Genomic DNA, 25,462 nt, shown 5'->3' on the forward strand with positions numbered 1-25,462 from the left:
AAAACACTTATGCGTTTACTGAAGCCAATAGATACTGTAGACAGGGCTGGACTGGTAATCTGGAGAACCGAGCGAGCAAAGTGGATGGGCCGCAAAATGGGCCACGATAAGCTAAAATGAGCCGGCGCGTTATGCAGTATATAAAAGGACAGCAAACCCCCCCGCTCAACATTTAGACCAGTTGCTATGTAAAATCCTGGACAGATTTATCTTGCCAGTCCAGCCCTGACTGTAGACATGCTGTAGACAGGCGGCTGTGGCTCAGCTGGTAGAGCGGGTCAGCCGCCAATCGCTGTGTCCCGGCCAACATGACTCCACATGCCGAAGTGTCCTTGGGCAAGACACTGAACCCCAAATTGCTCCAATGGCAGGCTAGCACCTTACATAGCAGCTCTGCCGCCATTGGTGTGTAAGTGTGAATGGGTGAATGACATTTGGTAACCTCTAAGGTTAAAATAAGTGCTATATAAATGCAGATTATTGGGGGGGATTACCTCTCCCACCCCCCCTGGAATCTACGCCCTTGTCCACAAGATTCCCGTTAGTTTTTTCAGCACATTTTGCACTTCATTTGCAATACTTTCATCTTTAAAATACTACAAATATTAAAAGTAAATAATATGTATACAGTATATTAATATAATACTTAAATCATACTTATATATTAATATATACTGTACTATATTAATAATGCACTGTGAGTGTTGGGTCTGTGCAAGCCACCTACTGACAGCTGTGACCCCCTGTACCCCCTCCCCCCACCCCCCCTTCCACACACACACACACACACACTTTTAAATGACTGCTACGCCCCTGTAGTTGCCACACTGACTCACTCCACTTTCAAAATTACGTTAACGAACGATATTGAACTATTTTCTGACGTCGTTAAACACCTTTAAGCGATGACGCGCAGAATATGAGATTTGTGAGACGGTACAAGAAGAAAGCAGATGCCGGAACGTCACCTGCGCGTCTGGATAAAACGCGAGCGGCAATGCGCGGCGAATGCGTAAAAGCGCACGATGCCAAATGCGAGGACTGCGGTTTCGCCACGCGTAACGTGATTTCGGCAATGTGAGCGGTGCTGGATTAGGATGTTATTAGGTGATGAAAATCGCCCTCCTTTGTTCGAGCAGATGCAGGGCTGACGTGTTCCAGGGGGATTTTCAGTCGCGGTTCAAACCCGGTGGCGTGTCGGTCTGAATCTCTCTCTCCTTCTCTCTCTTTCAATGCTGCTATGACTTCCTGCATGCGTCAACACTGTGACCTGACTCCTCTTCGCATGCTGCTGCTCATCTTCGCGTTGCTCCAGTTCGTGATTTCTGATTCGGGTGAGTTGTGGAGGTGACACGATTGTAACCCATTATTTGTAACAGCCTTGTGATTTGTTTACGACTTATGCTTGATGCATTATCGGGTATCATTAACTCTTTAAATGGCAATGCATGTGGATGGAAAGTCGGCTACTTTGTTTACATATAGAGAAGACCGGGGCATGTTGTCACATGGTGGTTGTCACTTTAGGACTATTACATTTCGGTCACTGTCATGTTTTGATAATTAAAATGCATAGCAAATGCATAGACGTTTGTTTAGCATATATGTTGGGTTTAAACATATAGTTCAAAAATGCCTTCAAATTAGGAAAACGCTTGTGAATTATATCCTCCAAAAAACACATATCTGAAACGACATGAAATACTATTGAAAATACATTATTTCAAGGGCAAACTACAAAATATGGCTATTTTTAATTGGAAAGCTTGAACTATGTTCTCAAGATGAGGATATTTGTAATAAAGGGCAGGTTGGGGTAAGTTGTCACTTGTGAATATGTTGTAATTTGATCAAATTCATTCATTGTTGGTCAACTGAATGTTTTTATTATTATTATTTTTATTTATTTTTTAATGTGTTCTTTTTTCGCTGCTTCATGAATTGTTCATAATTGTTGTTCTACTGTTGATGAAAAGACTCTGAATAGCTCTGTATAATAATATTAAAATGTGTTATAAAATAGTATAACTATAATATTAATGTATATGTCATATAACGTATAGCTTTAATATAATATGTATTTTTTTTAATAATAATCAGATATTAGAGCTATATGTTATATTATATATATAGCATAATATTTTATAAAAAATTATGTTTTAATGAAAACAATTAATAAATAATAATTGTACAAAAATAAAATTTTAAATAGATAATTATTTATAAAAAAAATTATCTTTTCTTTTTTTGCTGCTTCTTGAATTGTTCATAATTGTTGTTTTACTGTTGATGATAATAATAATCAGATATTAGAGCTATATGTTATATTATATATAATATTTTATATAAAAATATATATATTTAAGAAATACATTTTAAATAGATAATTTTTCTATTTTGTTTTTTTTTCTTCTATTCAGATATATTTTTTTTTTTCATATTTCAAGCAAGGAAATTCTTCCCAAGTGGCAAGTTACTCCATAGTAGTGGAGTAGGAATGGCCAGTTTAATATAGAGCAGGTTGGCTGATTTAATGCTGAATATCTGAAATACTGCCAAATCCATATCGCTAATTAAGTAACTTTATTTTTGTTATATAGTGTACAAAAATGACCTAATATTAATAAATATAAATATGAATAACCTTTCATCCCACCTTCAACATAATCTATTCCTCTGTGCTACTAACTGTCTCTATCTGATCGCAGTCTGTTATTGTGTTCTCACAGGGGCTATATGTGACACAAAGCCCGCTGAATCTGAACGCTTGCTCATTCATGTGTAAATGTCTCTCTGTGTTGTGTTCAGTGGAGAACCGTTGCTCATCCACTCTCATCTCCACATGTGAGGACTGTCTGAAACGTGGCCCTGAATGCGCCTGGTGCTCTCAAGAGGTATGTGTGTGAGGATGTTATTGTTGCATAATGAATATATGGAGTGTTTGTTTGGTTTGTTGGCGATAAATCTATGGTTCCCTCCCCCGGTATCAAGGCCCTTTCTTTCTCTGGGGATTCTTGGTAGTAAACAGACCCCTAATCCACAGAACTCTCCAAGAGCTGAGGTGATCGTGGGAAAGCGTAAAATAGAAATGTGGAGTATGCAGACATAGAAACTAGAGTATTGATACTGCCTTGCTTATGCAACCCATTAGGAAAGAAAAATCAAAACTGAGTTTACAAATGAGCTCTTTGGTTGCACTCAAAAACAAACACACGGTTCACAAACACATCACTCTTATGGTCCGGTTCTTTGAAAGAATCGTTGCAAATGACTCGTCAATTAACAAGTTATCAGTTTGAATGAGCTCACTGAATCAGTCAGAGCGGGTACTTATTTACCGAACCGTCATGAATAAAACGTCAACAAGTACATAAAATAACGCAAGTAACACTTGTTCATTTATAACACCATCGTGGTTGAGCCTGGCCTTGTTGAGCCAGTTATGTAAGACAGAGAATTTGAAGTTTGTTTACTTGGGAACAGACAGTTGATTCAAAACCTCTCTTTCTCTCTCTCTCTCTCTCTCTCTCTGTGAATACAGTCATGCATATTCTTGGAATTGTGGTTAAGAAAATAAGATCCTTAATTCAGCACCAGGCAGACTAATCCCCGACTGAGATTGCAACACTAGTCTTTAACTAATGAGATTGTGCATGCTCTATGTAGTTAAATAACGCCACCCTGCACAACGGTTGTCCTGTTTCTTGAGGCAGCAGGCATCTGCGATGACCCTTGACCTTTTGATGGTTTGTTTACCCTGATAGAGGTTTCTGGACGGGGCGCATGTAAGCCAGAGGTGTGGATCTGTTTCCAACCTTCGAGTCAGGGGTTGCGAGGAGGACTTTATTGAGAACCCAAATGTGAAAGTGGAGGTGAACGCCACCATCAGCGGCTCACAGGTGGCACCCAGAGAAATTACCATCCACCTACGACCAGGTAATGTCCAAAAGAGAGCGCTGAGCTATATAAACATTTGTGTAACCCTTATTGAAATATTCGTCAATCCTTTCTGCAGTGCCTCTTGTATATTATCTCTTCAAAACTAGATAGTTTCAGTACACGGCGTATGCTTGTACTCAGGCCGTTTTCACACCTGGCTCGTTTGGAGCTTTTGTTTCAGAACCTGGTGCGTTTTCTCCCTGAGTTGGGTTCATTTAGGGATATATGCACACTGCAAACCCACTTATGGTGAGTATGCAATCAGACCCAATGAACCGATCAATATCCCTATAAAAACCATGAGCACACCTAATGGATCTGAAGAAAAGAAATCTCTTAGTCAGCACTTCACTGTAATTCATCATTAAAAACTTATATAAAGCTTTTGGCAACTATACTAAATATATTTGAATGTTTAAAATTGGAATTGTTTAAGAATTCCTGACGTAAATTTTACAACTCACATCCATCCGACTGACAGATAATATTTATTTCGCAGCGCAACCTCTGACTAGAATGCACATTCTGTACCATGCGTGGCATAACCGTGGCATAATCAGTCCTCGAAAATATGTAACGACATATTTTTTACAGGAATATTTTTTACCGATATATTGATGCATGATCGAAATCTCAGAACAGCGTACAAATATTCTGACCAATGAGGGGACGGTTTGTGCACTAGTGACTTTTATTGGTCCGTTTTGAAATGTTGCCTTGTGAAAGCGAACCAAACCAAGAGGAAAATGCAACTGTAAAGCGGTTAATGGGCAAGGAGGAGGCGAGGACCGGCTTGGCAATATATATAATAGTTTAAATAATAAACTGAATGTAAAACACAGAAACATAAACACACAGAGCAGCTCCATGTCATTCTCTCTCTCTCTCGAACCGTCATCACCAGCCGCCTTTATCCCTCGTGCGCCCCCATCAGGCTAATTGGGGACCGGGCGTGCATTGTTCCAGCCCGGCCCCGCCCTCCTCCGCTCTACACTCCTCCCGGTGTTGCCTCAGGCCAGGGAGCCCACGGCATGACCTACCTCCCCGGGGATGCCTTGTGTCCTGTCTGCTGGCGGGTCATCCCTGCCTTTCTCGACCTGGGAGGAGGCAGGAGGGTAAAAACAACAACAAACAAAATAGGCGAAGGACAAAGGACAACACGGAGCGACAGAGAGAGAGAGAGAGAGAGAGGAAAAAAAATCAACGGTTCTCTTATGCACTGTCGCGTGGTCCTCGATCATTCCTCCACCCTCTCAGGCGGACGGCAGCCGCTCCTCCCCGGGCGGACCGGAGTCAGACCTACGACCCCCGGCGGACAGAACGCCCCTCCGCGTTCCCGGCGACTCATGGGGACACTCCTCCGCCCCTGGCAGCAGCCCTACCGCTCCAGGCGGTCGGGGAGTCCAGTCCTCACTCGCCTTGCAGACGGCGGCCGTTCCCCATGTCTGGCCGGTCGAGCTACTCCATCCCCCCGGCAGATGGCAGCAGCGTTCCAGCTGGACAGCAGTGTCGAGGACTCCGCGACGGGCATCCTTCCTCCCTCCCAGGTTTCGGCACCAATGTAAAGCGGTTAATGGGCAAAGAGGAGGCGAGAACCGGCTTGGCAATATAAATAATAGTTTAAATAATAAACTGAATGTAAAACACACAAACATAAACACACAGAGCAGCTCCATGTCATTCTCTCTCTCTCTCGAACCATCATCACCGGCCGCCTTTATCCCTCGTGCGCCCCCATCAGGCTGATTGGGGACCGGGCGTGTGTTATTCCAGCCCGGCCCCGCCCTCCTCCGCTCTACAGCAACATTATAAGTTCTAACCCCTGTTTCGGAACAAATCAAATGAGCTACAGGTCTGAATATGCCCCTTAAATATACCCAATGTTGAAAAAAACCTAAGTATTAGGCCAGAAACATACTTAACGCTATTATGCCTTCACAGATGCAAGCTCTTAGCCAGTGCATTGCAAATGTGCAGTCTGGTTGAACATATTTAATGAGCTTTCTTTCACTACTGTGTTAGTAACAATTAGAGGTAGACCGATATATTGGTTTTACCGATTAATCAGTGCCGATAGTATACAGAAATGTATACCGATGGTTGCCATATATAAATATATATGTATATATGGTGAATATAAAGGCTTGTATATAGAGGGTTGTAATGCAGCCAAGTCTTCTTCATTCTAAAATAAGAGTCCCAGTTGTGTTTCAGGCTTGTTTATTGTTAAAAGTTCTGCATTATGCTCCAAATCTTAATTTTTCTTTTTATTATTGTGATTTTGGCTGCACAATAAAATGCCTCTTGGATTTTATTCATTTTGGAGCCTCAATGTCTGTGCCATTCATTGTACGGAAAGACTAAGACATTTTTTTGACTCTATAGGCTAAGTCTTTAAAAATGATATATCGGTTGATTACGGCTCACATTGCTATTTGATTGCTGGGATATTTAGGGTGGTTCCTTGGGGGGTGCACCACCATGTCTCTGTAATATTTTGGTTTCTATATATGGATTGGTCCTTCCTTCAAAGCAAGTCTAGGGAATTTCTTTGACCATTTTATCATCCACCAGGCAAAAAAAGTAATAGCACACATTTCCTCAACAAGCTGCACAGTTTGAGGTATCATTCATGTCTGTAGCACATGTGAAGCATATTCTTCAGGCACTTTTAGCACTGTGAAAGTCAACCTCTAGTCAGTCAACCTCTAGTAACAATAGATAGTTTTGCCAAATAGTTACTATTTAGGAAAGCTGCTATAATATATTGTCATACATGCTCAGCAATATTCTCTTTAATCTGTTGCTCCGCCATGACAGAATCACATTTAGCAATGGAACTATGCACAAAATCGAGCTTGTGTCGCTAGATGCGCCTGTGTTCATGTACTAGAGTATGTTTCAACCTTTAAAGTTGTCACATTGTTTACACAATGGATGTGAATGATACCTCAAACAATGTATTGTATAAAGACGAAGAGTTCAAGCATCACTCTACCTATTGCTCGTACCTCGGTTTAGGGATTTTTGTCTTGCTTTCTTTGTTTGTGCTATGGACATGAATCTTGGGGCGTGTTGATGAGATTAGTCTGCAAGGAGAATACCGTGTTGATGTCATTTTTTGTCTTAGGGAGCGAGGCAAGCTTTGTGATCGAGGTACAGCAGTTGGAACGTTACCCAGTGGATCTGTACTATCTAGTGGACGTCTCGGCCTCCATGCAGGATAACTTGGACCGGTTGAAAACTGTGGGTCTGTCTCTGTCTCACCAAATGAAAGAATATTCCAGCGATTTCAGGGTTGGTTTTGGGTCTTTCGTGGATAAACCGGTGTCTCCATACATCGATGTGCACCCCTCCAAACTTGTGAATCCTTGCAGGTAAACACAATAGACCTCAACAACAACCCAATGTAAAGAGATAATGCAAATGAGATCTCATTTGAGTAACTCAATTGATTCTCCAAGACACCAGTGAGATTAATTGGAGAGCAAATGGAGACTTTTTCTTCTCAGATGTTTCTCTGCACTCCAGCACTCTCACATGTGTCTCCTCTAGAGTTTCAGAAGAGAGCTCAACAATGTGTTCAGGTTTGCCAAGATACCAAAGTCAAATCCTTCCAAGATCAGATGATCTGGGCAATGCTATCCACATTTATTTTAGGCCTCTATGCTCCCACTGTTTGTATTGAGTTTGACGTGAAACATCTTGACAAAGTTGATTGTTGTACATTGATCCTGGGAACATAATTGTGAACTCCTGAGCTATCAAAGCCTAGTTCATTGGTTGAAAAGCTAATTTTCCCCCCAGTGTCTTTTCATCTCATCTGAAACATTATTGTTGCATTATATAAAGGTTTTCCGTTTGCATATCTTTTGTTCCTGGAAGCTGTTGACCTTGATTACAGATTTGCTACACTACAAACAGAACAATTCAGAATGCTCATATAATATTTTCTATTTTCCTTTAAACAGACAAAATAGACTTTTATAGATTGTATTGCTCATAGACTTGCATCATTTAGGAGACCTAATGGAGTTCTCATTTGTGTATTTAAAACAGTTTTATGAAATGGTGAAAATGAAACTTTAAGATGTACCTTTCTCACAAAACTTTGGGAGAAATAAATAGAGACACAAATGAGTCAATTGTTGGCATGCAGTAACAGTATAGAGCTATAAAATGAATGTTGCTCATATAATTTGCCTTTGGAGGCATTTGATGAGAAGTGTTTGAGTTCATGATTTGAGAACATTTGACTTTTGATTGCAGACTTTGTCTCAAATGGCACTTTTCCACTACTCGTTACAGTTCGACTCACCTCAACTCTACTCGCTTTACTTTTCTGAGCTTGCATTTCCACTGCAGTTTAGTGTCCCTCAACATGGGTGGGATTATAGGCTGATCGTCATAGTTACGCCGCCTCTACTGTCGTGACATTATCTTAAACATGTCACAAACTGACCAAAATAATAACTCGAGAGCTAGCTGTTAGCTGCTAGCTCATTGTGCTGCATAAAGCAGTTGTTGATGGTGATTTTCCACAAGTGTAACAGTTAAATTGGCCTGGTTGTTTTAGAAGCTTCCAGTAGCTGCTCAACTAAATAAAGTGAAGCTTATCAGAGCAGAGTATAGAGATAACGTAACAAAACATACCATCCTCCATCATGGATCAACACCAGTCCAGGGCACTCTCCCTCCCATTGCTCGCCGGTTTAGATAGCGTCCATTTAGTCGAACCACTTCCACTTTTCCTAGATGGTTCTGTAGTCACTTACGTTGTTTTATCTTCTCCCTACACTGTTGGTAGGTCCGGCGGCAGCCGTGTGCGGCCAACAGCTGAGACACTTCCTGAGAGACTTTATTGTTTCGCTCGTCGCTAACGAGTGGACCGTCTGCACCTTGTTTATTGACCATGGCGTGGTTTTGCGCACAGCCATTTCTTTTTTCACGATTCGAAAGTGGCATGAAGAAATGATACTGTTATCGCTGTTGCTAACTTTAAAACTAGCGGGTTGATGTCGCGTGTTAGAAATCTAGTGACACTGGTAGTGACGATTCTCCCTGACCAATCAGTGATCGGCCTGATTTTGACGTCACATTTAGTATCGGCTCGGCTCGCTTGGAACCTCGACCGAGGTGGTACTAAAAAAAGTATCAGGTATCAGCTACTATCCACAGTGGAAAACCCCAAAAAGCGAGCAGAGTCGAGTTGAATCGAGTTGTACCATGCAATGGAAAAGCCCCAAAACTGTGCTTAGATTTGAGAAGATACCATTGAGATATCTTCTGACTCTCTAGAAGAGACACATGTGAGATGATTAGGGTCTTTTTGAAGAGCAACATCTGAGAAGCAGGATATTGCAGAAAAAATGGTCACAATTGAGGTATTAAAGAGACCTAATTTGTGGTTTTACTTTCCTATGGGAAGCTCTGAGTGTGTCTGCATATTACTGTTGTTTATCATATTGCTAGAGAAAGTTGAGCGCACATAGCTGACTCCACGAGTATAAATCCAGCTGGGAGATCCCCGGAATACATTCATAGTGATCTCATTCCGGCAACTGTGTGGGAATGTGTTTTGATGATATGCAATCTCTCTGCCTCTGTCTGTGGTCATAGTGATTATGAGGTGCACTGCAGGCCTGCTCACGGTTTCATTCATGTCCTCCCTATCACGGAGAACATGACCGAGTTCACACGTGTCATTCAGGAGCAGAGGATCTCTGGGAACATGGACACGCCTGAAGGGGGATTCGATGCAATGCTGCAGGCGATTGTTTGCAAGGTAAATGCACCTGAAAGTAAAACTGCTCTGTGATTAGAGGGGTTTTTGCACATTGCTATTTGGCAAGTCTAGGGAATTTCTTTGACCATTTTATCATCCACCAGGCAAAAATAGTAAGTTTGATCACTTAGAAAAGTAATAGCACACATTTCCTCAACAAGCTGCACAGTTTGAGGTATCATTCATGTCTGTAGCTCAAACAACAAAGACACTTCTAGAAAGTCTTGTTAAAACATTTTCCACACTAAAACTAATTTAATTAGTGTCGAACAGGGTATTTACATGCATCACACGAGATTTTTGTTATTTTAGTCATTTTTCCTAAAAGTCATAAAAAGAGTCATAACCAGTACCTGATGGAAATGGCATTTTTAATGGTTTTTTTTTTAAATACAATGGCTGACTCCTTTGCCTTGCTAGGCTAATTTCTTAGCCAAAACACTATGTATCCAAAATACACATGATTAAATCATATTTGAATCCTTTTCGTGTCATTTGGCAAAATTACAGCTTGATAGGAAATGACGCCCAATGACAATATTGTGCTCACAAGCGATATTTCCCTTGAATATTTTCTTAGTTTTCTTCAAACGTCACTTGTCTCATATTTCCTCTCAAGCATGCACTTGATGGACACTTTTGTAAACTAGTTAACAGGTACATTAACGTTAAACTGTACATACAGAAGACATTTGAAAAGCACCAAAATCTGTGGCTCAGGTGTTAGAGCGGGTCGGCCATTAATCACAGGGTTGGTGGTTTGATTCCCGGCCCACATGACTCCACATGCCGAAGTGTCCTTGGGCAAGACACTGCACCCCAAGTTGCTTCCAATGGCAAGCTAGCACCTTACATGGCAGCTCTGACGTCATTGGTGTATAAGTGTGTGTGAATGGGGGAATGAGACACAGTGTAAAGTGCTTTGGTAACCTCTAAGGTTAAAAGGGCCCTATATAAGTGCAGATCATTTACCATTTAAATGATGAAGGCCTGGCAAAAAGTTTCCAAGTAATTTTTAGAGTGTTTTCATGAAGTCTGATTGCTTTATTAATCAAATCCTGGGACATGACATTGCCTGAAGTGAATGAAACGCCTCCTTATGGTAAGAAGCTTGCTTCCCTTAGCAAACATCACTTTTATTGTGTTTATGGAATCAGGATTTTTCATTTGTTTTTAAAACCGCTGGTCTTTGTGTGTCATCTGAACATATCTGATGTGGATTCCCCGAAGACGACATGTCTCAGGTCAGGACGGCTATTTTTGCCTGGGAACGTGACACGAAAAATGCTTGAAGAATCTATAGAATCCTCCCCACTGAGAGAGCAAACAGCGCATTCATAAAGCGTGCTAAAGAGCTGATTCAGCCCTACCTCAATCTCATTGGCCTATTTGTGGAGGATGATGTCATCGCTAAGTCATGGCCGGAAAGATTTTCCCTCCACGCGAGTCTTGCAGAGTCGCTGTGATTCATGTGGCTGTTCGTAGTGAAGCGTAAAAGCTGCCTAGAAGGACGACTGGCATTGTATCAACAAAGGCTCTTTATAGTATTTGCCTGTTAGGAGTTTTCTGTGAGTTACAGCGCTGCTCTGATAAATGAATGCTTCCTGAGTGCTCGCACTGTGTGTTTTTTGTTGGGGTTTTTTTGCCACCCGTGCCCCCTCAAATGACAGAAACTGAAACAAACTAGCATGAAAGAGATGTTTGCTTTGGCTCAAAGTTCCCCAACCTTGAAACAAATGGGTCTCAGGTGAAGTTTTCATCTTAAACTTTAACTTTCCTTCAGGTTGTTACGAATGAGTTGCACTGTCTGTCTGCTGTTCTGGTGTTCAGTAACTAGCGGTTGTAACTAGAGGTCATGTTTCCAAGATTAGAGATAAACAGTGGAGTTTCCTGTCTGCATCTTATTAGGTGACTTTTTGCTGCACTTATTTGGCTTTTTCCCCTCAATACAAGGCAAAAGAAGTGCACCTCAAAAGAGACACAGAACAACTGAGTAACATACATAAAATGAGCATAAACAAACATTACAGCAATTTAAAGGCCTCATACTTGAGCAAATATTCTTATACTTAGTATTGTAAATATGTCATTACAAATGTATATGCATAATAATTATTATTACTATTATTATGCACATGCATATTGTTATTATATGCCTACTTATTATAAAAAATATTATAATAAATAAAAAATAAATTTAAATATAAATGTAAGAAAAAGTACATATTATAAAATGTATATGTATTATACAATACATATTTAATATTATTATTATTATGATAATATCTATGCAATTAACAATTTAATAAATCATTTGATAAAAAATTTGTTGTATTAAATACATTTGTTAGAAATATTATATTGTGTTATAAAATGGATATGTATAATATAATACATATTTAATACATTATTTTTATTACCAATGTTTATTATGAAACAAACATTTAATAAATTAATCAATCAGTGTATAAATAAAAATAAAGTTTTTTTTATTAAATATAAACTTAATAAAAATACAGAATATTATTAATGTATATGCATTATATAATTCAGATATAATAAATAATAATTATTAATATTATTGTCTATTTATTATAAAATGTGCATTTAATAAATTAATTAATAAAAGTTTTTTTTATTAAATAGAAACTCAAGAAAAAGGACATAATATCAGAAAAAACGTATTCATTGTACAATACATATTCAATAAGTGCAAATTATAATAATAATAATTATTATTATTATTATTATTAAAAAGGATAATAAATAATATCAGAAAATGTATATTTATTTATTAAACAATAATGTTTAATAAATGGATCAATCTATTAGTAAATAAAAAAACAATGTTTTATAAAATAGAAATTTAAGTTGAAAAATATTATAAATATTATATAACGGATATTATACAATAAATATTTAATAAATAAAACAAAACATTAAAAAAAAAAAATTTTAAATAAAGTGATTACCCTGAATATTTTCAGCTTAACAATAATAATTTTTGCACATAACATTATCAGTGATTACATGTAGTTATCAGGGGGCTGTTTGAGTCAAACATCGCTCATCTGGGCAGCTAGAGTCCCATCTCATGTTTTGTGGTGCTGCAGTTTTCTTGTATTAATAGTTAGTAATAGTGCTGAGTACACTTTATATCAAACACACACTTTAATTCCTCTCTGCAGAAGGACATTGGATGGCGACCAGAAGCCAAGCACATGCTATTGGTTATGACAGACCAGCCTTCTCATCTGGCTTTGGACAGTAAACTGGCCGGTATTGTGGTACCTCATGACGGGCACTGCCACCTAGAGGACAATATCTACTCACAAACCACTACCATGGTAAGGTCAGCATAACCAGCACAACCCAAATAGACCAAAGACACTTGTTGTATCCAAACAAACCCCAGACTCAAATTTGTATTATGTATTACCAAATACTATAGTATTTAAATACACTGTAAGGAACTTCAATGTATAGCATGGTATACATCATGGCACCATGTCTAAAAAAAACGTCTCAGATGTTTATCAGTGGAAAAGATCTTGTTCATTTATTTTCAGTGGTGCATTGTCACAATAACTGTACACATGTGGCTCCATTTTGCTTCTATCAGAGCCAAAATCTATTTCTTAACAAGTAAAAACAAGCTATTGTTTTTTTCTAGGAACATCCAACGATCGGTCAGCTAGCGGAGAAACTTCTAGAGAACAACGTATATTCCATCTTTGCCGTGGACCAGGTGCAATTTCAGTGGTATGAGGTAACTTCTCTCCCACATCAGATTCTTTCTATAGAAACGGATTCATTTTAAAATATACGTAACTTCAGGAACACATACACAGGTCATGTTGTCCCTCCTCATCTGAGACATTAAAGGAAATCCCTCGTTTATCGCAATTAACGTGAGGCACTTACAATGGAAGTCAGCGGGGCCAATGCATAAAAGTTGTTTCAAACGTACAGCCACAAGACGTAAACAATATACATGTTATCGTGATTTTAGTGTGATAAAAGCGATTACAGGGTTTACCGGGGTTGCATCGTCATGGCAACGAAGTGATATTGATTATAGCTTCACACAGAAAAGATTTGCACGTGATTTTATCACACTAAAATCATGTTAACACACGGATGTTTACGTCTTCTGGCTATACTTTCGAAACTGGCCCCATTGACTTCCATTGTAAGTGCAAGCTTCACATTTCTGCGTTTAAACTCTTTCGTTTAAACTTGGCCATAGACCTCCATTGTAAGTGGACTCACTGTAAACATGTGACTCAAATTGACTTTATATTTGTGGCAATCAAGTGAATGCCACAGATGCTTTCAGGAGGATTTAAATTGTATTTAACATGGAATATTTCTTTAGTATTTATCTCAAATTCATAGGCGTAGAAATGCTCCATGTTTTTCTCTTCTCTTTGGACAGGATCTGTTGTACTTGATTCCAGGAAGTTATGTGGGTCGACTGTTCCCCAAAGCGTCTAATCTTAAAGATTTAGTGGTGCATGCCTACAAGGTAAACACCTCTCTTTCTTTCACTTTATTATGGAGTAAACATTTCATTATCTCCTTCCACTCAAGGACAAATTAAAGGGAAAAATCCCTCCCAAACATTTCGAAACACGGTTCAGCTGAAGTAGGCTTTCCATTTACTGTTTACTGTTACAAGTTTCATTTTTACAGAAGAACACGGGCAATTTCACCAGAATCTGGCCACCTTACTGGCATGTGTGTATGAAGACTTATCTTACTGTATGCACAACAATGTATCGTTCTCTCCCAAATCCACTGATCCCACCGAACACAAACCTGTATTATAAAGAGCTTCTGATAAGTGCTCCAAAAATGCTGTGAGCTCCGATTACTGAGAGAACAAAGATGCTATTTTAGGACCGTCCTTTTCTCAACCTGAAACTGCTGAAGAGAATGGGGCCTTTTGGAACTGGGTAACAATGAGAGATGCAGTTGTGCCACTTTTGCGAGCAGTATATCAATGCAAAAACCAGCATTTAGGTCACTAACGCCTCGCAACCAGTTTAACCATATGTAATCATAAAGTAATGCACCTGTGACGAAGAGGGGAGGAGGGTGGGGATGGACCGTCACTATGCACGCCCAGCCCCCAATCGGGCTAATCAGCCGAGGAGTGGGATAAATGCATCCGGATGCGGCAATTCGGGAGAGAGAGAGAGCCACATGCAGCTGCCGTGTGTGTGTTTGAGTTTTGTGTCTTTTTGTTTAACTCCGGGGGACGGAGGAGTCGCTGTGGACCGCCTGGACGTGGAGAAACGGCCGTTGTCCGCGAGGGGAGGTGGGGCTCACTGCCGGCCGCTTAGAGTGGTGAAGCCGCTGCCAGGAGGGGCGTCCCATCCACCAGGGGTCGGAGGACTCGCTGCTGTCCGCCCAGGGAGGAGTGGCTGTCGTCCGCCAGAGGGTGGAGGAGTGGTCGAGGATCAGGCGACAGGCGTGTCTGGGAACCGGCAAGCAATCTCTCTCACTGTCGCTCCATCTCGCTCTTTCCCTCTCCTTTCCTCTGTTTTTCCCCTCCCCTTGTCCCCCACCCCAGCTCTAGAGAGGAGGAGTACAAGGCCACCCCCTAGAATGGAGGTGTGTTGGGGGGTTGGGATTTACGTCATGTCAGGTGTTTCCCGGGACGTCTGACCCCTGAGCCCTTGCCTCCTATGGCTCTGCCCACTCCACCTCTTGCGGCTCCATCTCCTGAGCCTCCTGCGGCTCTGCCCACTCCACTTCCTGCAGCGTCGTCTCCTGTGGCTCCTTCTACTGAGCCTCTTGTGGCTATGCCTACTGGGGCTCCACCGCTTCTCCTCCTGAGATTCCTGTGTCGCTGTCTGCTCCACCTCCTGTGGCTCCGTCCACTCCATCCCCTGAACATACCGCAACTTCACCTCCTCTGCCGCATACTACTTCACCCCAGACCTCGCTCCCTTCCTGGATCCACCTCCCTGGCTTCTGAAATCCGCTCCCTTCTTGAAGATGCCATTTTGGCCTCCGCCCCCTTCTTGGAAATGCCTCCCTGGCCACCAGACCACACTCCATTCCTGGAGCCACATCCCAGGCCTCCAGACCCCGCTCCCTTCCTAGAGCCACCTCACTGGCCTCCGGTTCTGTCCCATCACGTCATTCTTATGTTTTCCCCAAGGTGTTTCACAGGTGTTCCTTGTCGTCTTCTTAGCACTTGTGTGTATATATGCCCTCTTGTTCCATGTTCCTTGGTCGGTTCTTGTTTGTATGTAGAACATTGTAAGCCAGCAAACTGCTGTTGAGTTTATGTTTACCTTCTTCGTTGAGTTACCTCCTTCTTCTGTTTGTTTGTCATTACAAGAGCTGCATTTGGATCCTCTATCTCGCCTCAAGCCTACACAAACCCTTACAATATCTCACTGAAATATGGCATAATGGGAAATTTTGCATTATTGAAAAAATTATTTAAAACCAAGTTGGGGCTTTTTGTCAAGCTCCAAATTAAAAAAGAAATTATATAAGAGAAAATAATTAAAAGTATTTCATTCACTGACAGAATTACCCAAAAATATAGATATTACAATATGGTTATTAAATACATACGCACATTTTTCTTGATTTTTCCAAAAAACAATTACTATATTATGATATATATCGTTATTGTGAAATAAAATTCATTGCTATGAATTCATCAGAATATCATGATTAATTAGCTAAAAAAAATATTAGACAATCTCTGGAATGCTTGAATCTGATTGGTCAATAGTGCCATCTAGTGGTCTGATATGTCTGTGTAACAACCGCACATCTGGGGATTTAGACATATCAGACCTGGTCATCTGGGTATTGCGAGTCATCTTTTCTACTACTATAAGATAATAAAATTATTTAAACTCAAATCAATGTTATATGTCCATTTATTTGGTTAGTAGCCGTGTAATAAGCGGGATAATGTACAGTCTGCTGGTTGTTATTGCAATATAAACCCCTTTAGGGTAATACAAGACAATACAAGTTCTAATCACTCTGCTTGGGTTTGTTTTGCAATAACAACTGGCTGACTGTACATTATTCGTTACTTATCGATTGGCAGCCCACGTTTTAACTTAACACAGCATCTGAAAATGCAGCGCTTATTGCGTGAGATGCTGATATGCAACACAACGCTAAGTGAGATGCTTCAAGAGCGTCTGTCTGACGCTTGTGTACATAGACAAAAATGTCAATTTCTAAATGTGTTGCACATAAACGTATCATAAGCCTGCTCTAGACAGCAATGATATGGATATAAAAGAAACAGTAAATAGACTTATAAAGCTAACAATGCTTTACTTGTGTGCTTCCATACTAATGTAATGTATTTTAATTATCTGAATTATTTATAGTGTATTTATAATTAATTTAATCACTGCAGTATATACTAAATAATCCTTATTTTTATATCTGATTAATTGCAATTAATCAGCACATAATGTAATTAATTCGAATAACATTTTTAATCGATTGACAGCCTTACTAGTAATTATTATATATAATTATTACTTTTTTCCATGCAAACCTGCCTCCTTTCAGTGTAAATGCATTATAGACTGCGCTTTATTTACAAAACTCTGCACTACTTGACCAGCATAATTAACATTATAGTATTAAATTACATTTATATGAATGCAATGTTTGTATCACTGTATCATGGCAGCAGTAATTAATGAAATGATGCAGAAGAGTGTTTTAACGAGTCGAGCAAACTCTTGGCATTTTTAAGAGCCCAGTTTTCTTTCTTTTCCTTTAGAAGCTGCTATCTGATGTGGAATTGCAGATCGGGGTGGAGGACAGTCAAGCTCACCGGTTCCGGGTGAACGTAACGGCCTTTTGCCCCAACGGATCCTCTGTTTTTGAAAACACAAAATGTTCCAATGTTCAGCCCAAACAAACAGTACGAAACCCTTTAATGCAGATACATCTGTTTTCAGTCAGATGACAGAGAAGTTGTGTTTGATATCAAGCTCCTATAAAAATAAAATAAAAAACACTCTTGTTTAAGGAACAGGAATTCCGTCATAATTTTCTCCCGCTCATTCCAAACCCATATGTTATAAATAAATATTAGGGCTGGGAAATGTATTTCTTCGATTTATAGTTTTGGTTTAACGCATAAAATATATATATATATACATTAACTCAGTTAATGAAGAATCCGTTTTTTTTTTCCTGAAACTTCATGTGATGGGAGAAAGGTGTCTCGAGTTGTTCCCGGCAGGCTACTCAGGCTACTATAGGAATGGGGTGAGGGTCGGTTTAGGGCGTCTGCTGCATTCCAGGAGCAAACCCAGGCAACTTTGTACAAAGGGAAAATGTACTTGTGTTTTTCCCCAATTCCTGTGGCTAAATTTGGCATATATACATTTTCAGGGGGGAAAAAAATCCTCAGCATATGCGCGATAGAGACTGAGAAGCACCTGGATGTTCAGCAAACCGCAGCTAGGTGTACTTGTAGCGACTGAACGGCAGCCAGAGAAAATAATAATTTTTAAATTTCAGAAAATTAAACTTCATCATTCTATATGTTTTATTTATGTATGAATAGTGTCAAATAATGCATTGGTAATATACTCTTAAGTTTATCTTGCAAATAAAGCTTGATATTAATTAAATCTGCCCATTTGATCCTATTAGTAAAAAAAACTAAAACTGTAAAATGGTAGAAGATTTTGCCCAATTTTTAATTACAGCAAGTCCACTGATTTTATGGCATGTATACATAAGTTGAGCTCAAGCGACAGTTTTTTTGGCATAATATTGATAAACAAAAAATATATATTTTGACTTCTCAAAAATCTGGGTTACAGTGAGGCATTTACAATGGAAGTGAATGTGGGCAAATGGACGTTAAAATAAATTACAAACGTATAGCCACAAGACATAAACAATATGCATGGTTATTAAGTGATTAAATCACTTAATAACCTTTTCTGTGTAAAGTTATAGCCAATTTCACAACTTTGTTGCCATGACTATGTAATGTCAACAAAACCTATAACCATAAAAGACTGTAAAAATGACAATTTAAACAACTTTACATCTCAAATAATACCTGCGTTTTAACAGTAGAATAAATGTAAGTGCTTTTATAAAATTAAACGCTTCACATTTCTGCTTTTAAACCCTCCAAATTATTGGCCCCATTGACTTCCATTGTAAGTGTCTCACTGTAACCCCGATTTTTTTTTTTTATGAAAACGAAGGACAAGTTGGAATTAATTTATGTGGTAATCAACATTATGTCACAAATATATTCCCACATAAAAAAATAAAACCTAAACATTTTAACGTAAAAAAAAAAAATGTATAATTCAAATGGTTAACCAGATTCTTGCAAGTTATTTTAGACAAAGTATAAAGTAAATCTACTAATGCAGATTTTTTTATTGTTTGTTGTTATGTATCTTGTACCACCAATCATCACGATTAATCGCGATTAATCACAGAAAACTGTGCGATTAATTCATTTTTAAAAACTGTCTCTGATTCACAGCCCTATAAATATAATATATACAAATATAATAATAAATATTCATCATATTTTAACCAAAGCAGAGTGACCACAATGGCAAGAGACTTTGCGGTTTGAGAATTTACCGGGAGAATGTATCACTCTTCATGTTCTTTGTGTTCTTTCTAGATGCATTTTCAGTTGGTTCTAAAGTTTCAAAATGATACATTTCAAAAACATTCTTTTCCTGTTGCCAAACGTTATCTGCAGTGTGTCAGGAGTTTGTGTGCTGTCTGTCTCCACTCAAGGTCTTCTTCCAGGTCACGGTCGGCATGACCTCTTGCCCTGCGGATGGTACAGATCAGGAGGTGTTGATAAATGTGAGGCCTGTCGGATTTAACGAGACTGTTACCGTACGAGTCCAACAGGTGTGTGGGTGTAGCTGCACGGACAAGGGCCGTTGTCATGACGACTTGAATCCCTCGCCTTGTTCTTCAGAGACGGGCATGGGTTCAACTGATGAGTGTAGAGAGGAAGCAACCAAACCGGTCTGCAGCGGAAGGGGGACTTGTCGATGTGGGACATGTGTGTGTGATTCTAGCAGATTTGGAACCGTATACGGAACGTTCTGTGAGATGGACGACTTCTCGTGTCCATACGAGAGAGGCCTAGTGTGTGGAGGTGAGCAGAGAAATGCTTTTATTATCTGAACTGGTGGTGGCCGATGTGACTAATATCTTATATCACGATATTGGTCATTTTATATCACCAATATTAGCTTACTTGCTCACTGGGGGAGTTTGAAAGGCACCAATCTTGCATTGAATAACCATGAGCTAATGCCCATTTTTATATTAATGCCTAATCAAAAATCATGTTGATCGTTGTGCGTATGTGTGTGTGTTAGGGCACGGACGATGTGTTTCGGGTGAATGTGTGTGTCTCCCCGGCTGGGCTGGCGAGACCTGCGACTGTCCTGATTCTACGGAAACCTGCGTATCAGAGGATGGACTGATTTGCAGCGGTCAAGGAAAGTGTGTGTGTGGCAAGTGTGTGTGTGACGAGCCCCAACGCTCTGGAACGTTCTGTGAGAGGTGTCCCATCTGCTACAGTTCCTGCCAGTCTCACTGGTAATCACTTTCTCTCTTGTTTCTTTATAATATATCGATTAAATTACATTGTGGCCACATACACACTACAGCTAAATTCAGTTATCAGTTCACCCTTTAGTGCTTAATCCTGTTCTGTAAACACACTAATGTAGTGTCTCTCTTCAGCCCTGCGGTCTCGGGGTAACCGATACATTACAGTCCAGAGCACATGTGCTCTTTAACACCAAGTAATCCACACATTAATCACAATCTCATTGCAGTAGTGCGATCAGTAGTACCGCCGCTCCCTATATGCATACTACACAGTCTGTGTAGGGCACCAACTCCCTAGGGGGGCACCCTCTTACCCTAGGAGGGAAAGTCCACCAGAAAGTACACAGGCTGCCCTTACTCCCACGAGGACTGAACGCAGTTGCAGAACACAGACGATCACTTCAAGCTCATATCATGCGACCATCAATCTGGCCAGTAGTCGCCATGGCGATCAGCTGAATAGCTTTTGTACTGGCCTTCAAAAATGTACATAAATAGGAAACAATTGGAACTACAACGCGATGGATGCAAAACTGCATTCGGTGAAACACTGAGGCTGTTTGCACACTTTTTCGATTGCTTGGTCCCAGGGTTATTATAGTTTATATTTTTTTATTTACTGTACTTTTTATTTCTATTTAATTTTGTATAGCTTTCATTCATTTTCACTCTTTGACAGTTAGATTTAGTGAAGTTTTAGTATTTTCTAGTTTCCGTTTGGTTTTTATTTTAGTTTTAGTATTTCATGGCTGCTTTTGCTAAAACGTTTACAGATATTTTTTAAATATGTTTAACGATGTTAAATATTTCAGGGCAGTCTCGTGTTACCGCTATCTAATGACATTTTCATGTTTAATGAAGGCGGATTGTTAAGGTTTTGCATTTATATAATAGACTAACACTAAAACGTACATTTATTTGAGGTCCATTTTAAATAGCTTTGGAGTCACGCAAAAGTATTTTAGTTTAGTGTTTTCCTATCCATGTTACTTTTAGTTTTATTTCAGTTAAGGGAAATGTTTTCAGTTTTCGCTTTAGTTTTTCTTGAACGATAATAACACTGCATTGTGAAGCAATTCATTGGGTTCAGTTCAACTCCCGTCGGTCTCTTTTACATTGTACTATTTGGCTTTGGCTCTTTGGCGAAGACCCCATCTGGGGGTCCAAAGAAGTTGTACTCGGAACCATCATATCCTGTTGGAGACAGGAGGCAGGGGCGAGGAGCCTACCCCCTTGCAGGATGGGACTCAACAGGTGGTGGTGGGGTGGTGGAGGTTGCCGTGTTAGCACACTGAAACAGCAATGTGATAGATTGTGAGCATACGTATAAAGCAACGGCTTACATGTGATTGGCTAGGAGTTATCTAGCTAATGGTGCGATGATGTACAGCTGCTAGTCTTCCCGCTAGAACTACACTGCGCTTACATTTACCACAAAAATTAATTTTGACTCGTCCCTCCTTTTCATAAAAATAAAAAAAAGCATAAATTGAGGTTACAGTGAGGCACTTACAATGGAAGTGAATGGGGGCCAATTGTTGGAGGGTTTAAAGACAGAAATGTGAAGCTTATAATTGTATAAAATAACTTACATTCATTATTCTGTTAAAACGAATGTATTATTTGAACTGTAAAGTTGTTTAAATTGTCATTTTTACAGCCGTTCTTTAGATATTTGTACTGGAAAACAAGACAAAAATACTCAAGCAAGAAAATAATTTTATCGCCTTGTTCAGTTTGACTTTTATACTCACTTTTTTGTCTTTCTAGCTTTACAAACAAAATATAACGTGCACGAAATCGTATTAGTCCAAAGTCCCACCCCACATTTGCCCAAAAGAAGACATCTTAATGTGGAATCATTATACTGCCTTCCGTATCATCTTCACATCAGGATGGCTAAAAATGTTGCCTACATAGGCAGTGCACTAGATTTTGAAAAGTTGTGCTCTTTCTCTCTTTCTCTCTCTATCAGGAGTTGTGTGAACTGTCATCTGTCCAACGGACTTGGATCAGATGGTTTTCAGCTTTGTAATCACAGCTGCACCCCACTGGTGAACTACGTCGATGACATCACAGGTAGGTGAAACATCAAACACGTGAATGTAAACATTGGAAATCAGTCAGTGAGAATTATTCACTTCCTGTAAAACAGCCTGAGAATCAAACACTGAAGTCTTCTGTAAGAGATTTGATGTGAACTTTGAGATGTGTTGTGTGACTGAATGAACTGTGTTGTTATTCAGAGTTGGTCAGAGGGAAGTACTGCCTGTATCCCAGCAATAATAAGTGTCAGTACCGCTTTCTCATGGACTTGGCATCAGATCGGCCTCAGCTGCACATTAGCCGACATCCTGGTGAGGAAGTGAATTCCTGTCTTCATTCTCTCCTCCTATTACTCTTCTTCAGCTTGTCTGTGTGGGTGAATCTCACAAGAACACATTCAGGTCACATTTCACCCAAACATTAAGAGAACAAGATGAAGAAAATTAATCCTATTTTATGGCCAATACGATTTGTGCATTATTGACATTACTGTCATGTAAATTAAGCACATTTAAAGGAATATTCCAGGTTCAACACAAGTTAAGATCAATCAACAGCATTTGTGGCATAATATTAATACACCACAAAAATTTATTTCGACTCATTCCTCCTTTTCTTTACAAAAAGCAAAAATCAAGGTTGTGAATGGGGCCAATTTTTGGAGGGTTTAAACTTGTTTGCTGTCCTTTTTTGCATATCACGGCACCGATATGCTAATATAGATACACGGCATAATGCGGCGGCTCATTTTAGCTAATTGCGGCCCATTTCGCGGCCGACCCACCTGGCCTGCTCGGCTCTCCCAAAGGCCAGTCAGCACATGATCAGCCCTAAAGTGCGTCGGCTCACCGGGAAAATGCCCGGTATGTCAGATTACCAGTCCAGCACTGCTTCCATGTGCTTGTAAGTGCCTCACTGGAACACAGATTTTTGCAAAAGTCAAAATTACATTTTGTTGTAATCAACATTATGCAAAAAATGCTGTCGATTGATCTTGTATTGAACCAGGGAATAATCCTATAACCCACAAATTCTTATTCACGTTTATATTGAGATCTCTGAATTTTAAATGCAGACATTCTGGCAATCTGAGCAGTTTGAGACATTATTGAGATCTTCTAAAGCTCTATAGGAGACACATGAGAAACATCTGAGATGCAGAAGACTTCAGCAAAACACTATTTAATTCCCATTTTATCTTATTGCTGTTGAATAGAAACAACTAAGATGTCAAAAGACGTAAAAAACTATCTTAAATGTTATGGTAAAATTGTGGCTAACAGATAAAGAGATTCCAGTAAGGGTTTGTTTGGGACAAATAAATCCCAGAATACAATTATAACCCAAATATTAGCCAGATGTTTATTGGTTCTACAGTTAAGACATCAACAACAGCTGGAAAACAAGCTCTCTTCGGCCCGGCACTGATGTCCAAACCAGCCGGACTCTTCGTTTCCAGAGGACATGTGGTCAACAGTTAGCGAATTTAGTAAGCTTGGCTCAGACCCAGTTCGGTCCAAACACAAAGAAGATAAACTGGCATTTTGACATTTTGTAGGTTTCCATGGAGATCTGCAAATAGGGCTGAGGATAGGGAATGCAGGTCCACACACACACAATGGTTCATGCTGTTTCCAAGAAACAGTGAGGGGGCGTGGGGTGTGTCCGCTGTGACATTCGGGCAAGTGACTTTATAAGAGAGAATGTGCACTGTCAGGGGAGGAAAACAAGCCACAAAGAGAAATCACGAACGAGATCTCTTTAATATCTCAGTTGTTTCTCCTAGACAGCAATTAAAGGGATAGACATTTCTATTATCGTTTACTCACCCTCATGTTTTTCAAACCAATTCTATCTGTTGTGAAAAACTTGTAATGTTCGGCAGAATATTTCACATGCATCTCCTCTAGAGTTTCCAAATGATCTAAGCTATGCTATCTGCATTTATTATTTATATCATTATTTATATTAGGGAAGCACCAATTTATCTACCAGCTGCCGATATTTATCATTGGCCAATTATCGACCAAATTAAAACCATCTGTTATGAGCATGAAAACGCAGATATGAACACCAATATGGTTTATTTATAATCAAATAGTAACACACTTCATAAATACTCTGTGAATCACAATGCACAATAATAATAACGGTCACATTATGTAGAAGGGTTGGCACCCCTGAGAACATGTAACATTTCATTTTTATTCTTTCTCATTCTCACGTAATCTGGAGAAACACGCCATAACGGACGTGGCAGATGTGAAACTGAAGCCACTTACCTATAGGCTACATGATGAGAGAAAACATCCAAAACGCTTTGAAACCAGCAGACTTTGACTTCTGAGACATCGGTATGATAACCATTAATGCTGCATGACTGATTGAATTAAGATTGAAATCACAACATGGCCTTACAAGATTACTAAAACTTAATAGACACCTTAAAAGGTGTTTCTCAGTTCTACGAACGCAGAGAACGGACTTGTGTTCTTGTGAATACCAGTCTTGCCAAGCAGCCTTGGAAGAATGAACTCGGAAGGACAGGAGGACGTAGAACGCATCTATTGCGATCTTCCTGTTGCGCAGTTAACCATCACAGCACATTTGAATCCAGTGAGAGAACTACTGGCATTATCATACTTGTGACAGCATTAATATAGTCACACCAGTGACATGTTAAAGAATAAAGTCTGTGTAGAGCGGAGGAGGGCGGGGCCGGGCTGGAATGATGCATGCCCGGTCGCGCGAGGGATAAAGGCGGCCACCATTGACAACAGTTCGAGAGAGACAATTACGGGCAGCTGGCCTGTATGTGTTTGTGTGTGTCTTTTTGTTTAATTCAATATTTTTTATATTGTTAAGCCAGTTCTCGCCTCCTGCTTGCCCATCTAAACCCCCTTACAGTCTGTAAACACTCATTTTCTCCATGTTTATTACTGTATTAAAGTGATGCCCAAAAAAACAACAAATAGTGACATATTAAAATGACTCTCACAAGCGGTCAGACTTTTGCGAGCTTACAACGGGAACTCTTGAGGAAAAAACTAAACGATAAATGTC

The 25,462-nt window shown here is 39.7% G+C and overlaps 1 protein-coding gene across 1 annotated transcript in view; it reads left to right on the forward strand.

Annotated features, from left to right (window-relative positions):
• Positions 1-827: 827 nt before the first annotated feature.
• Positions 828-25,462, forward strand: part of LOC127650576 (integrin beta-8-like) — a 29,949-nt gene continuing 5,314 nt past the window's right edge. Inside the window, exons 1-13 of the mRNA XM_052136077.1 lie at positions 828-1,334; positions 2,809-2,894; positions 3,765-3,936; positions 7,070-7,316; positions 9,559-9,724; positions 12,913-13,071; positions 13,398-13,493; positions 14,163-14,252; positions 17,508-17,651; positions 19,517-19,889; positions 20,116-20,338; positions 22,329-22,432; positions 22,600-22,710. Coding sequence (XP_051992037.1) covers positions 1,241-1,334; positions 2,809-2,894; positions 3,765-3,936; positions 7,070-7,316; positions 9,559-9,724; positions 12,913-13,071; positions 13,398-13,493; positions 14,163-14,252; positions 17,508-17,651; positions 19,517-19,889; positions 20,116-20,338; positions 22,329-22,432; positions 22,600-22,710 — 2,065 coding nt within the window. The 5' untranslated portion in view covers positions 828-1,240. The remainder of the gene's footprint in view (positions 1,335-2,808; positions 2,895-3,764; positions 3,937-7,069; positions 7,317-9,558; positions 9,725-12,912; positions 13,072-13,397; positions 13,494-14,162; positions 14,253-17,507; positions 17,652-19,516; positions 19,890-20,115; positions 20,339-22,328; positions 22,433-22,599; positions 22,711-25,462) is intronic.

Source organism: Xyrauchen texanus, chromosome 10 (assembly GCF_025860055.1).
Source record: "Xyrauchen texanus isolate HMW12.3.18 chromosome 10, RBS_HiC_50CHRs, whole genome shotgun sequence".
NCBI classification, from domain to species: domain Eukaryota; kingdom Metazoa; phylum Chordata; class Actinopteri; order Cypriniformes; family Catostomidae; genus Xyrauchen; species Xyrauchen texanus.